At 50.8% G+C, this 16,055-nt stretch overlaps 1 protein-coding gene across 9 annotated transcripts in view; it reads right to left on the reverse strand.

Moving 5' to 3' along the window:
- PBRM1 (polybromo 1) overlaps nucleotides 1-16,055 on the reverse strand; it is a 298,934-nt gene that overhangs the window by 129,474 nt on the left and 153,405 nt on the right. For all 9 annotated transcript variants that reach the window (XM_078661902.1, XM_078661899.1, XM_078661897.1 and 6 more), the window contains exon 20: nucleotides 8,125-8,391. In XM_078661902.1, coding sequence (XP_078518028.1) covers nucleotides 8,125-8,391 — 267 coding nt within the window. The remainder of the gene's footprint in view (nucleotides 1-8,124; nucleotides 8,392-16,055) is intronic.

A 16,055-nucleotide genomic window follows, 5' to 3' on the forward strand; every position in this document is an offset into this window, starting at 1 on the left:
CATTACTAAAAGGACGACACCAGAATATGTGAGTAAGAGTTTCATGTGCAGTATCTTAATGTGAACCGCTCCTTTCATTCTTGATTTCAGTGACATCTTATTTCTCCTTAAATCAGCATTAATTATTGCCGAAAGATGTTTTTTTAATGAAAGAGTTTACTTGTTTCACAAAGTACTTTGGCCCCATTAAAATAACTTGCAGACAACTTCCTAAAAACGAGTTTGCATAGGCTTATTCTGAGAAAAATATCTTAAAGGTTACCTCGCAGTGAGGAGGCCCGGGACCTGTGAAGTTCTGCCGGATTGAGAGCCCTGCACTTGAGTACGGCCGTGCGGCCAGGGACAGTGGTCTGCCGACAGCCGGCTCGTTCTGCCTCTTCGTCTCTTCTTCGCCAAACGTGCAGGCCTATTGGGGGCTTGGTGGTCTTTTTCGGGACACACGGGGGGCGGCCTATGCTCCCGCTATTGTTTGGGGGTCTATTGTGAGCGGCTCCATGACGGGCTCCGGGGCATGTGCGGCGGTTGTGGTGGTGGCTCCGGGACCCTTGGGTTCCATATCGGGCCCGGAGCCCTGTTTAAAAAAAATAATAGATAAAATGAAACCCCCGGAGCCCCGTGGTGCTCCATGCAGAGCTCCGGGGTGTTGAGGGCTCCTGCGCAGCCGTTGCGAAGTAGTAGGGCTCGAGGTCCCGTTTTAAATACAAAGCCCCGGAGCCCCGCTGGGCGCCATGCGGGCTCCGTGGCATGTACAGCGGTTGTGGGGTCTCTGTGGTGGTGCTCTTGGGCTCTAGGCCCCGTTTAAAAAAAAAATTTAAACCCCGGAGCCTGAGGTGCTCCATGCGGAGCTCCGGGGTTTTGAGGCGGCGTTAGAGGCTCCTCTGCCCCCGTTGCGGCGTGGTAGGGCTCGAGGTCCCGTTTTGAAACATGAAGCCCCGCTGGGCGCCATGCATACTCTGGGGCATGTACGGCGGTGGTGGGGCGCGAGGCCCATTTTGTTTTTAAAATTGACAGGAGCGAGGCGCCTGCCAAGACACGGGGCTCTAAGCTGAGGAGAAGGGACGGGGTCTGCATCAAGAGACAGGGCAGCTGGCACGCCGTGCGGGTGCAAAGGCTGGCGCGGGGCGCACAGTACCTTCCTCCGCCGACTTCATGCTGCCAAGGCGCGAGTAGAGGGCAGCGTGCAGCTCCAGATCTCCTGCGGGGGCGAGGGGCATCCACAGCCCGAGCCAGTCCCAGCCTCCTCCCGGCAGAGATTCGGACAGTGGACCGCACGCCTCTCAGAAGTTTACTCTGACTGGAAGTCACTGCACCGTAGAGAGCCGGCTGTGGCAGCGGTGCACCGCTGTCACTGGCAGCGTCCGGGCGGCCTGGAGAGCGGGTGACTCACTTGCCACGAGCAGGGTGGCAGCGGTAGCAAGGTGACTTGTCTGTCAGCTGGCAGCGCGCGTCCTTCCTCCCTGGGCGGCGAGCTCTCCTTCAGGGCAGTGTGGGCAGCTTGTGCCCTCTGGTTTCCTTCTGGGGGTAGAGTTGAGGGAGTGAAGGCTGATGGAGATGGCAGGACACATAGCGCACACGGGGATGGCGGGACACACTTCGCACACGGGGATGGCGGGATACACAGTGCACACGAGCTACAGAGGACACGAACAGCGGGAGGGGGCGGGAACGAGGACAGCGGGAGCCACGGAGAGCGGGAGCAGCGAACAGCGGGAGGGGGCGGGAACGAGGACAGCGGGAGCAGGCGACCTACCTCATCTTTAACAAACAGCAAAATGGCAGCCGCAAAGCTCAAAACATTTTCGGATTTGGGGGCGTGTTTTGCTGTCCTGAGTGACGGACGACGTCACGAGCTAAAGAACAGCAAAACTTACGCCCCCGAATCCGAAAGAGACGGGGCTTATTTGGAGTGCCTCCCTTCTCTTCCAATGGCTCGAAGTAGGGTCAGAGAATAGTTACAAGTATGGCACAATGCTCCAGGCTGTCACAAAAATTAAATGGAGTGGTGTGGCTCACTGGTTAGAGGCGGCAGACCCGGAAGCAGAGAACGGCCCGGGACCAGGGTTCATTTCCCGACGCGGCAGGGTCGTGGACCAGGGTCAGCGGACTCGATAATTCTCGCCTCGGTGCCTACTCTAACCAGGGATCACACTCGGCAACTCTGGGCATTAGCTTGCCTCATCTCTACAACGGCCCCCCACATTCGCCGGGGATGGCTGGTTTCACCTTACCCAGTAGGGACCATCTCACAGGGATAGCCAGGACGGGTTCCCCAGCGGTCTACAGCGCCACGACGCCTCAGGGCAGCAGTGCGCTTTACAAGACTCATACATTTACATTTACAACAGGAAGCACTTACAGATAAGGAAGCAGGTGCCGGACTTGAAGCTCAAATTCAGTAACACATTAACCAGCCCCCGGTTGAGGCTGGGCAGGTGTGCTTTCTCCCCATAATCTACAGTGGTGAACCAGAGGGTGCTGTGATGAACCAGAAGGTGCAGTTGTGAACCAGAGGGTGGCAGTGGTGAACCAGAGGGTGGCAGTGGTGAACCAGAGGGTGGCAGTGGTGAACCAGAGGGTGGCAGTGGTGAACCAGAGGGTGGCAGTGATGAACCAGAGGGTGGCAGTGATGAACCAGAGGGTGGCAGTGATGAACCAGAGGGTGGCAGCGATGAACCAGAGGGTGGCAGTGATGAACCAGAGGGTGGCAGTGATGAACCAGAGGGTGGCAGTGATGAACCAGAGGGTGGCAGTGATGAACCAGAGGGTGGCAGTGATGAACCAGAGGGTGGCAGTGATGAACCAGAGGGTGGCAGTGATGAACCAGAGGGTGGCAGTGATGAACCAGAGGGTGGCAGTGGTGAACCAGAGGGTGGCAGTGGTAAGGGGTGAACCAGAGGGTGGCAGTGGTAAACCAGAGGGTGGCAGTGGTGAACCAGAGGGAGGCGGTGGTGAACCAGAGGGAGGCGGTGGTGAACCAGAGGGAGGCGGTGGTGAACCAGAGGGAGGCGGTGGTGAACCAGAGGGTGGCGGGGATGAACCAGAGGGTGGCGGTGATGAACCAGAGGGTGGCAGCGATGAACCAGAGGATGCAGCGATGAACCAGAGGGTTGCAGCGATGAACCAGAGGGTGGCAACGATGAACCAGAGGGTGGCAACGATGAACCAGAGGGTGGCAGCGATGAACCAGAGGGTGGCAGTGATGAACCAGAGGGTGGCAGTGGTGAACCAGAGGGTGGCAGTGGTGAACCAGAGGGAGCTGTGATGAACCAGAGGGGGAGATGTAATCAGGTCGACCGGCGCCAATCTGGATCCAGGCCTGGATCCAAGGGGACCCTGCAGTGCCAGGGCCGAAGCCGCCAGCAGAAGCCACAGGGCCCGTAGGCGCGCTGGGCTGCCCAAAGATGGCGTGCATCGCTTCATAAAATTGGTGAAGTTGGGCAGGGAATGGGAAGGGAGAGAAACTCTGAATCGACCCTTCGGGCTCCGCACACAGGAGGGGCACCACCCGCACGCTGGAGGGGCACCACCCGCATTCCTCGTCGTGTCGGCAGACCGACGGGGTGAAGTCAAAGAGCGACAATGCTTCTTCGACGACTTCTTGTGCTTCGACTTAACTGAGGAGTGTGAAGTCTTGGAAGAAGACTGGTGACTGGAGCTGACTGCGGGTCCTCGACGAACGCGGAGCCGACCAACGCCACCTTTAGACGCACAGGGGTACTGCTGACAAAAAATTCTAAGGTAAGGAATCTAGAACTAACTGTTTCTTTCAGATGTAACAAATATAAAGATACACAAGTACATGGAAGGCAATACATCCATACTCAAACTGTATTCAACAAACCCAGACCTTCAGGTGTTTCTCTCCTCCCCCCGCCCCCAAGCCAATTTCCTTTATTTATTTTTTCCTTTTAATAATTCAATAGTGAAGCAATTGTAGATAAATAGTTATGATAACAAGCATTGGCATAGCCAATAGGTCTTGCCTTTGGGACTTTATAAGTGTTTTGCAATGCAGCACATTATCTTGGGTGCTGCAATATCAACTGTTACTTCACATGGCACAGGTGACGTGACACGGCTATGTGCAATAAGTATTAAAAAAACTATCCCTTCATTTAAGTTCAATATCGTAACCATTCCATCTTCTACCGTGTAGCAATTTCCTAACAGCTACCTGTTTGCAAGTTTTATACGGCCGAAACTCCACGACTGGATTACATTTGTTTTTAAACCGCTCTTTACACTTACGGCAACAGAGAAGCTGGTTTTTGGGAGGGGCTGGCAGGCAAAGCCTAGATGCAGGCGAGGGAGCAAAAAAAGCCTCAATCAAGGGAGGGAGCACAGAAAACAGAAGCAGCCTCTTGGTAATTTATCGCGTGTTTTTATTTGTCTCCACTGTTGCTTTGTGCTGCAATCGCTTTTTAATAAAAAAAAAAACATTCCAATAATAGAAATAGAAATTCCCCCTTTGGTTGCAACGACAGCATTGCAACATAAGTATAGTTTTTGGCCCATATTTGTAAGCATGTGCTGTGTGATAAAAAACTTCCACATAAAGCAGAGCGCTATCGAAAAAGACGGTAGAGCATGTCAGCATTTGCTTAAAATCACAGCTGCTTTAGAGAATGCTAGTTAAAAATGTTAAAGACAAATAACAGCCTTACCTCCTGGCTAACACAGGACAAACAGCAGTTATATGCCTCTTGGCCCACCCAACGCATGTTCCACTATTAAGCCCCTGTAGTTTGATACGAGGAGAGCGATTCCACAATTGTTGCTGCAGCACATGGAGACATTTTGGGGCTGTATTAGGGCATTTGGCTGTCCGCCCCAGCGTGCAGCGAGTTCCGGTGTACTGCAAAAACTCAGGCATGTTTATGTATCAGTTGTCTCACCGTGCCATGGGGTCGCGCTAACCAAAAGCCGTGTGTAGACAGTAACAAAATGAAACCAGCTGAGGCTGCATCAAAATAAAGTGGCACGGTCCCGATTAACGGCTAAATCACAAGAAAGTGGGACGGTCCCGATTAACAGTAAAGCCCGGAGTGGGGCGCCTCGGAGAAAAAAAAAAAGTACACGGTCCCAATTAAAGTTAAAGCGTGGAATGGGACGCAGCGAAAAAGAAAAAAAACAAGCGAAAGCACGTGACCCTGGAGGAATGAAGCTACCACCCTTCGCGCTGCTGCTCGCTCCAGAGAGCAAAACGCCGTGGGACTTAACATTTGCAAAAGAGGTGGGACATGCATCGCATTTAGCCATTTGCAGCCTATTTCAAATTGACACAGCCAACCAAATGCGGGGGGGGGGGGGCTGGGGGGAGTCAGACCCACACAGAAAAGTTTCGAGTGAATGCATGAAGCCTCCCATAGAGTAGCGCATGCGCGCTGCACTAGGCTCGACCTAAAAACACACATATATGACCTATGCACATGTTAATATAGAATATAAAAAAACAACAATTGATGGCTAGAATGCAGAACAATGTCATACATTCACCCCAGTACAGAGATCTGAGCCTAATTCCATCGTTGCTCCCTGTGCCATTCAAGTTTGAACCCAGTCATATGCAAATCAGTCTTGACCCTGCCCCCTATGGGAACAGGCCAGACCGAACTGCCAGGCCAGGTCCTCCCTGGACTGGAAAAAAGCATCCTAGGATCGGTTTCAGGGTTTCACCCCTCATCAGCCAGAATAGCTTGACTCCAGTGGCGTGGAGAGCACGGGACTCACGTCTGAGCATACCCGTCCCACTCGGGATGACAACTGCAAAAAGAACAATTGACAGACAGAATGCAGAACAATGTCATGCATACACCCCAGTACAGAAATCTGGGCCCAATTCAATAGCTTTTTTGCTCCCCATGCCATTCCAGTTTGAACCCAGCCATATGCAAACCAGTCTTGACTATGCGGCCAAGGGGAACAGTCCAGCCCAAACTGCCAGGCCAGGTCCTACCTGGACAGGAAACAAGCATCCTAGGACCGGTCTCGGGGTTTCATCACTCATCAGCCGGGATAGCTTAACTCCAGTATCCATAGAGAGCACGGGTTAGCCTGAAACTCGTCCCAGGATGCTTGTTTCTGGTCCAGGGAAGACATGGCTTGGCAGTTTGTACTGGACTTTTCCCATGAGGCACAGGGTCAAGACTGATTTGCATATGGCCATGTCTGAACTGGGGTGGCGAAGTGAGCTAAATAATGATGATGGATTCAACCCAGAGCTGTGACTGGGGGGGGGTTAGGGGAGTGTCTGAAAAGTTTCAGTGCTCTGTCCATCATCTCCTTGTGTTTGCTTTATTCGCCCTAAGTTGGCAGTGTATGGCCAGACGTGGGTCCCTTGCTCACTTTGTCAGTGGATTCAAGCTAGCCTGGCTGATGAAGGGTATTACCCAGAAACCGGTCCCAGAATGCTTGTTTCCGGTCCAGGGAAGACCAGGCTTAGCAGTTCGGGCTGGACTGTTCCCATGAGGCACAGGGTCAGACTGATTTGCACATAGCTGGGTCTGAACTGAGGTGGCAAAGGGAGTTAAAGAATGATGATGGGTTCAACTCAGATCTGTGACTGGGGGTGAGTGTCTGAAAGTTTCAGCGCTCCGTCCGTCATCTCCTTGTGTTAACCGCAGAATATAACCATAAGTAATATGTACATTTGTTAAGCAGGTCTAATGAATATCTATATATTTATAAACAATTATTATACACATTTATGCAAAGGAATAGACCTATCTAGATACATACACATAATCCAAATAAATGCTTGAACTGACACGACATTTAACATGTATAAGGTACCTACACTTAATAGCACAAGGCCTCAAACATGCCTAAAGCAAGCTTCGTTTTACAAGCGACTTAACCAAATGTGGTAAGACGTGCAAAAAATGTGTTTAAGCGAATCTTACCCGGACATGTCTTTAACCCTTCGCGTGTGCGGACGGCCCCCGGCGGGTGTGTGCGTCGGACGGCTGGCGGCCGTCCAAATCACACCCAGTCATAAATCACCCGCACCGCGGCGGAATTCGCGCCGCAGTCAACTGGTTAATGAAAGCTTCACATAACACTGCAGAAGGTTTTTGATTAATAATGTTTTGGAAATGCTTTCTCCAAAACGTTTGTTTGTTAGATGAAATGAAAACTTATTTCACACAAAATACAATGCATGAATAGAAATGTTGACCCTTTTGATGTAGTTTCCTCATTTTATAAAGAAAAGATGTGCTGCTGGATAATATTTCGGTGCAGCTGATATTTATTATTATTATTATTTATTTATAACATTTAATAAAGTGCGAACAAATGCCCTTGGGCGTCTCGGCGCTAAGATATCTGCGAATAGTTCTCCTACTGCAAGAGTGTGATCTGATGTTACTGGTTAAACAGCCACGTCTTTAGCTGTTTGCGGAAGGACCAAAGTGAAGGGCTGGTTTTTATTGACTGAGGTAAGGTGTTCCATAGTTTCGGAGCCAATACCAAAAACCTCCGATCACCCCAAGAAACAGTTTTGGTGCGGGGAACCACTAGATCGTTTAGGGTGGAGGAACGAAGAGATCTAGATGGAATTTATGTTTCGCATAGCCCATTCTTGAGCGAACATGCAATTTATTTTGTCAGAAGGTTAGAAATGTAGTCATGCTCATGGGAAAAGGTGGCCTGGAAATCAAAAGGCCTCCCACGTCGACACAATCCACATTTCATGACATTGCACTAGTGCTGAGGAGTGCAAGTACTCTCCCTTTCAAGTTAAAGAAGTACAGGTAACTCAGTACCGGACAGCAGGTGCCCATGTAAAGCACTGGCAGGAGGGATGAAGAAGAAAGGACCACGAACGCCGTTTAGGAGTTTCAAAGAAAACGGGCTCCATGGAAGCAGAAGCACGCAGAAGACAAGACAGCAGTTAATTACAGGCATAGAAAGAAGATTCCACACAGAGATGAACGTGAAAGGAACAGACAATGTCAAGTACTTCATTAAAATGCATCAAGTGTAAAATCACTAACATTTTTCAGTACACAACTCTTGATAACGGATACCTGCTGTCGGAGCTCATCTAAATACACCGACAGAGGGTGAAGGAGGAAAGTACAGGCAGTGGAAGCAGTGGAGAGGGGTAATCCGGGCACTCACCTTCACAAAGCAAAGAACGCCTTCCTCCACCTGACTCTCCTCTGCGGCCTCCGGGGGCTTCTCATCCTCCTCCTTCTCTTTTGTGGCAAAGACAGAAGCGACGCGAACGACTGGCAGAGGCAAGTGTCGTGGGACGAACCGGACCGAGCTGATGGGCATCGTCCACAGCTTGATCTTCTTGAACGCCTTGGCCTTGGCAGAGTAACGAGACTCACAAACGTATACATCCTCATCCCTGAAGTTTTCAGGACATAGCTTAAAGTACTCCTAAGCAAAGAGAAAAACAACAATAAAATGCAGAAATTAAGTGATGGCAAAACAGTTCTACTTTGATCTTCTCCTACAAACAATGTTAATGTACAAGTAAATCTCGGACTACACTGTCCTCTTGCTGCACACCACAAGGAATGTTTAGGACCAGTAAGGCAAAGCCAAGAACTATCGCTCATGCACAATCCCAGCATTAGTTGTGCACCGTGAGGTGCGATGAATCCGCATAGTCTACCTGGTGCGAGATGCCTTCTAGGCGCCCCTCCTGGAAGTGATGGCTGTCCCACCATGGTAACGTCTCTATGAAGTGCTGGAGGCAATCTGATGGAGCACCCCAGCACGGCAGCAATGCTAGCCATCTTTATGACTAGCCGAGGTACTGTATATTTTTCCTTTCTCCAGAATCATCCACCTCGTTATCCGGAGACAGCAGAGGTCGGTTGCATAGCATGCTACTTCCTGGCCACTGCTACAATCACAGAATCAAGTGCTATGAAGCACACGGTCCTGGATCCAGTGGTTTGTATCTTTTCAAAAGTCTAGCTGAAGCAGACTTGGCCGAAGCAGGAGTCAGAAAAAGCTCAATAGCCGGTTCTTAATAACTTAGAAGCTAAGCTAGAAGTGGTTAGGAGGTCGACCTATGGTGGAAAGGTCTCAATAATAAAGTGGCTGCAGGTGAACAGGCATCGGTATACTGAGCTTTGCAGCTCCTCTGATGAGAACCTCATCAAAGGATGATTTTCGTCTACTCGGGAAACATGATAGGAGGAGGTGAACCTGATAACTTCGGAGGATAACATTTCAGATGAATGTAGAGGAAGATGATGTAGATGTCCCAGAAAGTAAGATCACACAGGAGAACGGAATCTTCTAGAACACCACAAGCATCTAAACTGAGACACTTGTAAACAACTTAAGCTTCTTGGTAGTTCTGCAGAACAGGGGCCATCCGCTGTACCTGTATCCAGGTCAATAGACCCTGAGGCGTGTGATTCATGGAGGCAGCTCCATTAATCTGCGTCGCGCCAAGATGCAGGACATATACTTGTCCATCCACACGTCAGTAAGTGGGTTTGGAGGATGTATCCCTTCCTTGTTGCCCTGAGAAAGTCCCGGATCCAAAGTCTAAACAGGTCAAAAGGTCAACAATGAACTAAATTAATATATAGATTGACTGTTACGGGGAAAAATAAAGAGTTGATGAATTGCCCCCTTTTGACTAACTTTGAACATAACAGTTCACAGGCTTTTGTTGATGTAATACAGGCTGCACATTATCCTGTTGTGATTTCACTGTGACGAGCAGTGCGCCGATCTCACCGTATGGAACACCATGTATAATAATGTTGTCTTACAATTCCTAAATATAGTGTGATTTGGCTAAGTGGTGTGTTGTACATCCTCAATCTGTTAAGGGGGAATCGAGGACCCATTACCAAATAATTTGTTGTTAAAAAAAAAAAAATATATATATATATATATATATATATTTTTGTTACCGTCCCGGCAGAATCGTTTTGGAATTCTCTACATCTAGAATCATATAACTCCTCATTTTGAGGCCAGAACAAGTGACTCAAATGCTAAAGTGCGCATCAAGGTGGTCGCCCTACTGGGTTTTTGTCGTCTAACACCGGCACCATGCTTGACGTAAAAGAAAAAGACAGAATAAGGGTTGGTTCTGCTATCCTGCTCAGAGGCCCACAGGCAGTGTGGCATCACAGCCACTACATAAGAGACACTCCAGATATTAAGAAATTCAGGATTCCTTGGAAAGCATGGGTTTGCACCCAAAATGTTCCTGGAGGAGAAAGGTCATCGGAGTTTGGTTCTGGCTACCAGTTCAGAACAAAATGAATGCAGCCCTGCACCTTGGTTCTCATCTTGTGCTTACCACTGCGTTCACGATGGAAAGGCGGGGACCACCGCCTTTGCTGTTAGTGGTACAGCTTATGGCAAGGACATTCCCCTCCCACCCGTCCACTAGTGGCTTCTAGATGGTGATCTAGACTCGGGCTTCAGTTGTAGTTTAAATCCTTACGTGAGGCCTTGTCAATTTACAGGCGGCCTTGCGATGCATGCGGGGGAACAATCCATGCACAAGTCCCTCCTCTTTATGCACAAACATCACCGGCAATTCACACGAGGGTCTTTGATGGCCGTTCCCCAACAACACTTGGATTAGGGTTTCAAACCCAGATTCCTTGAGATACTCCCTCCCCCACCCCCTGAAAAAGGAAGCCATGAATAGAGCCCTTTAAAACACTAACACTGGCAGATGTCGTCCCTAGTCCAATGCCGCACCCCCGGAACTGGCAGACGTCATCCCTTATCCACTGCCGCAGGAGCTCTCCACTGGTGGGGTCAGTCTATTTGACAGTCAGAATACAGTTTAATAAAGACAACGAACGCCAAGCATGGTGCACTGGAGATCTGGACACCCATCTGGGCCCGTTGTCAACAAGTGACAAAGGACTGGAACACAAGAGAAGCATAAATAACTACTTGCTACAGCTCGGGACTGTGAAGGAAAATCATTCCTGGTGCAGACTGACCACACAAGAATGTTTTGTCTCTGGGGCAAGGGGAGGCTGTTTCCAGAGAAGAACGGGACAGATCAACATCTGGCCAGCATAGTGCCATCAAACTGGAAACATGCAGCGGACATTCCCTAGCGGAAACTACAGACCAATATCCCTGCTGTTTTGTGTGGGCAAGTGTTGGAAATGGGGGTTACCCAAATCTCCAAGGGGGTAGCATGGCATCAAGCGGGCAGGCCAAACTTCGAGGACATGTGAAGCATTCACGCAGTACCCACAGACGACACACCAATCACACCACAAAAGAGTCACGACACCACCTTTGGTTGGAAAAAGATTAAGTTTAGTTATGTCTCCAACCTGCAAGGTAAAAAGGAACAGAATAGTGGTAGTCACAACAAGGCGCCAACTGGCACCAGAGCCAAGTACTTCATGAGGAATTATTTACAAGGGACAAAAAGGTTGAGTCCAAAGTCCATGCTGAACGGGAAAAGGATGGTTAACTAAACACTAGACCTGGAGCCAATCTGGCGGGGCCAACTCGAGCTCTCATCCTTAGGGGGTTGGCTGAAAATGTAAGATACAACCTTGACATACGTATACCCCCTTTGTGTGTTAACGCCAACCCCACCCCTGTAAGGGAAAAACAACAGAGCATCACAGCACATATTAGACAGGAGCACCTGTAAGAAATCAGTACTGCAGCTCACAAACTTGGGGCGTAGCCAGGGGCCTGGAATAACTCGTCAGGCCAGCATAGGGCACAACCCGGTTTACTCCATCATCCCTGTGGGTCTAACACATCAGCCTAACCGCATTTACCATTCGGCACACACCTTAGCAGGAATCCGCAGGGCATTGAATGAGAATAAACATTTCAATACATGTAGATCACTTCCTTAAATGTAAGGCATTTCATTAGCCGTTGGAACCTTTCCCATGGGGGTAAGCCCTGCATCAGCAACTGAAGATACTCCTAAGATTGATCAGGCCGGTATCACCTTTAACCTGGGGCCTAAATATTTAGCAACCCAGCAGTAACCTCAGGGGGCAGGTAGCAGTCACAATAGCAATAGGCCCAAACAGATTTAATATGGGGCAGCATGAGGGCCTCGACATTAGGTATAGGCCTTACTCATGCGGCCGGATCCACGGCGCTTCTCCGGGGCATCTACAACTTTCGCCCCGGCTGGAACACTTAACATAAACCAGGCCTAAACAACTGGGAACCAGGGGGCCTAATTCTCACTGTCTCAACACTTAGGCCTCACCACTGGCCTCAGGGTCCTAACAGGGCCAGGCAAGCTAGGTTATTCCCCTACCCAGGGGTTCTTTCCCTCCTAGACAGTCCTCAACCTGGTAATTCAGGCTCCCGCCCAGTTCACAAGCCTTTCCTTAGAGGGGCCACATTGGCAAGGAGTTTCCCCGCAGCGCCTTACTCAGGGGTTCCTATGCTTCGGGTTCTCCCAGTGTTTCACGGGGCTCTGGCCCTGATCCGGTTCCAGGGGGGGGCTCGCTTTTCCTCGTTATGGGCACCCCTGTCCCTGGGGGTGAGTCGCCACAACGCAACACTGGTCCTGGGGGGTGGGCACCGATATATGCCCCGATTTGCTCTCTCCAGCCCCCCCCTCACAGTCTCAGTAAGGCCCCACTCACCGGCCTTCACTCGGTGGCTCCTGCGGGCCGCAGTATGTGCTGCAGATGGCAGGGCTCCCGCTCCTCACGGAGCCCTGCAGGCGACGCGCTGTTCTGGTGGGGGCCCTGCCCGGCGAGGCAATCTTCTAGCCGGCTTCTCTCCCGGCTTTGTTTGGGGAGGCGGGGCTGGCACCGACAGTGTGCCCCGGCCCCGCCTATCCTCCCGGCCTCACACTCAGGGGCTCAGACAGGCGGGGTCCCGCTCCGGTCGCTTCACGTCGGGGCTCCCTCATGACCACGGGGGCCCCGTTCCACTATTTTACCTGGGTCCCCTTCCCTCACGGGGACCCAGGGCTTCGCGACGGCTTTGCCCGGGTTCCCTCGGGCTTCTTCCTGGCTTCTTCCGGCCGGCGGCCAATGGCTGCGCGGCCTTCAGGGGGTGCGGCCGCTTGGCCAATCTGTGTGCGGCGTTGGCGGGGGCGGGCCGATGACGCGGCCGGGCCCCCGTCACGTGACGAGGGATCTGACGGCCTCAGGGCCTAGCGCGGCCCTTTCTCTACTCCCGCGGCCCTCTCCTCACATCGGGGGCTGCCGCAACGTTACACACCCCAACAAGGGGGGGTCTCCTCACGGCGGCGGTGAATTCCGGCGCTGCCACGCAGCGCGTGGCAAGGACAAGGGGTAGGCTCCCTTTCTTGATAAGCAGTCCCCTCACAATCTCCGGCTATGATAAAGGGGTAGGCTCCCTTCTTAATTAATTATTTATATAGCAGACAGCGCGCTGACACGAGGGTAGGCTCCTCCAGCATGATTCTCCTCAGGAGAATGGCGCTATTCACAGCGCACTGCTCCTCCCTCTGCCCACACCACTTCCAGGGCCAGCAGCAGTCCGGGGGCCACACCGGCCCTAGCGCTTCTCTCCCCACAGCGCTTGGTAGGCAATCCAGGGGCAGATTAGGAGACACAGTTCCTTGAGGGCACACTCCTCCCTGGGCAGCTCCTCCCCGTCCAGCACTTCCACAGGGGCCCAGCTTCACCAGAGGGAGTAGACAGTCCTATTTCTCACCTCCTGGGCACTTCTTCATCACAACGCTGGCGTAATTCCCGGTTCCCACAGTGACAGGGACATGGATAGGGGCCCTCCCTTGTCAGGGGCCCATGGGACAGCAGAGGGGGGGGGGTTATAGGGGTGCAGGGCCCAGCTCACAGGTCCATGTGGCGGTAGCACCTCACAGCAGGTCCCCTCTCTTCTTTGTCCCAGCGCTGACTGACTCTCTGGTGACACTTCTCCCTATTTATACCCTCCTCCCAGGCAGTGCCAGGACCTTCTAGAATGTTGGCACATCTAGCCTAAACTGGTTCTAGGGGAGGGGGTGAGCACCCTGGGTGCCAGGCTTTCCCTCCAAAAGCTAGGGGTAGCTGGGTAATATTATCTAGTCCGCTGACCTATGTCAGTCCAGTGGCAAAACCCAGGGCCATGGCATCCATTTTAAAAACAATACATTTCAATCAGGTGCAGTTTTAAAATGGGGGATTTTACAAGTGCTCACATTATTTCATGTAATTACATTTTTCACAAGGGGTCTCACACCACTCATGGCCTATACAGGTTTAATCCCATGGGGGAGACAATCTAGATAAGGGGGTCAAAAGCGAAAAATTTGGGTGGAAAAGGCCAAGTCCAACAGCAAGTTACTGGAAAAACACCTCAATCAGCAACTATCAGCATTTTTGGAAAAAATAACATGTTCCATCCCACTGGCCCGATAATACTGAGACTGCTCGGTTAGCAGATGTGGAGGATCCTAAAATGAGTGGAGCTCAAGGGGTTCAGCAGCTGTCGTTCTGTTGCATCTGAGCGCGGCCTTCGGCACTGTACATCTCAGTGCTGCTGCAGAGGATACAATATTCAGGAGTAACCGACCTCGCACAGAAATGGCTCTCTTCGTTTTTAGAGGATAGGAGTTTGCAGGTCTATGACGAGCCGTTTTACTCAGAGTCTTTTTCCCTTAAGACCGGAGTGCCCGAGGGATTCTCACTGGGACCCTCACTATTTAACGTGTACATCTGTCCCTTGGCCAAGACGGTCCAGTCTAATGATAAACAGGTTGCAATTTCCTTAACTCCGGAAACCTTTCAAAGCCGACCAGCTTAAACCATGCCTGAAGAAGGTAGCCGACTGGATGGCAGCCTGCGGCCTCAAACTCAATGGAGACAAAACTGAGGTGATGGTGGCTGGCAAGGACTTTAACTGCTGGTCCACGGTTTGGTGGCCAGATTCCCTAGGCAGGCATCTCTTGCCAAAAGCTACGATAAAAACCTAGGCTTCTGGCTGGTTAATAAACTTACTGTGAGTCTCCAGTACGGAGATTGATGGCTTGCTGCTATGGAAATCAGAGAATGCCAAGATCTTAGATTGTTGCATTCTTCCTCGTAGAAAACTGTGGTCCAGGCCTTAGTTCTTATGCCTGAACTATGGTAATTCTCTTTATTCAGGATTCCCCGCTATGTCTTAAGGAGACTGAAGGGGGTGCAAAATCCAGCTCCCGTCCGCTGACAAAGATAGAGAAGCATCACCTGGTCTCAGGATCATTGGCCTCTTAGCATTGGACGCGCCAAACAGATGACCCTATTTAAATCTCTCGAAATCGCTCGAGTTCACACAAAAAGCACCATGTGCTGTTAAATAACTGGATTCAACCTTATATGCCCACCACAACCTTGCAATTCGCAACTTTACATCTGGCGGTGAACCTGATGGTTTGGAAAGTGAGAAGTGGTGGGCATCCCTTTTCCAAATTAAGGAATGCTCTGCCTGTCGGGTTACGGATAATGGAAGATGAACGGAGTTTTAGGAAGCAGCTTAAATCCTGGCTGCTTGTCTAATCTGGTTGTATCTGGGTCCTGAACTATGTCCATAGCTGGGAGGCTCATCCTGGGCAGTCATGCACTTAACACATTTCCTGAGTACAACAGAACAGAATGGATGTGGACTTCCACACAGAGATACACGGAGTACAAGTATAACAAGGCGGATGACCTCAGAAGGTGGGATCCGAATTTCAAGAACGGAGCAACAACAAATGATGGTGAATGATTTTGTCTACAGAGGATAACGATAAATGCATACGGTTCACCCCCTGGTTTCCAGAGCAAGAATCATTGGTGCATGTTTTTCCCACCGACTACAGACGGACAATTCCTTAATGAGTTTCCTCCAATTCCCCTGTAGCACATACTCCTGCAACATGAGCTTCGTGGTGCCACAATGGGCTCCAGAATGATCCTCTCGGTTCACCCTCACGTTCAGCTAGCTGCAAGCAACAGATTTCTGATCTGGGACAACGGCAGGTTAATGCACCATAATTCAGTTTGTCCCTTAAGCCTCTCCACCCGTATCCGACAGTTTTAGAATTTGAACTTTTAGGCTTTCTTTATAAGTCCATGGGATGACTGACCAATCCCTGTGCAAGCTCCACCACAGAC

The sequence above is a fragment of the Lissotriton helveticus genome, chromosome 9, assembly GCF_964261635.1.
Source record: "Lissotriton helveticus chromosome 9, aLisHel1.1, whole genome shotgun sequence".
Lineage (NCBI taxonomy): Eukaryota > Metazoa > Chordata > Amphibia > Caudata > Salamandridae > Lissotriton > Lissotriton helveticus.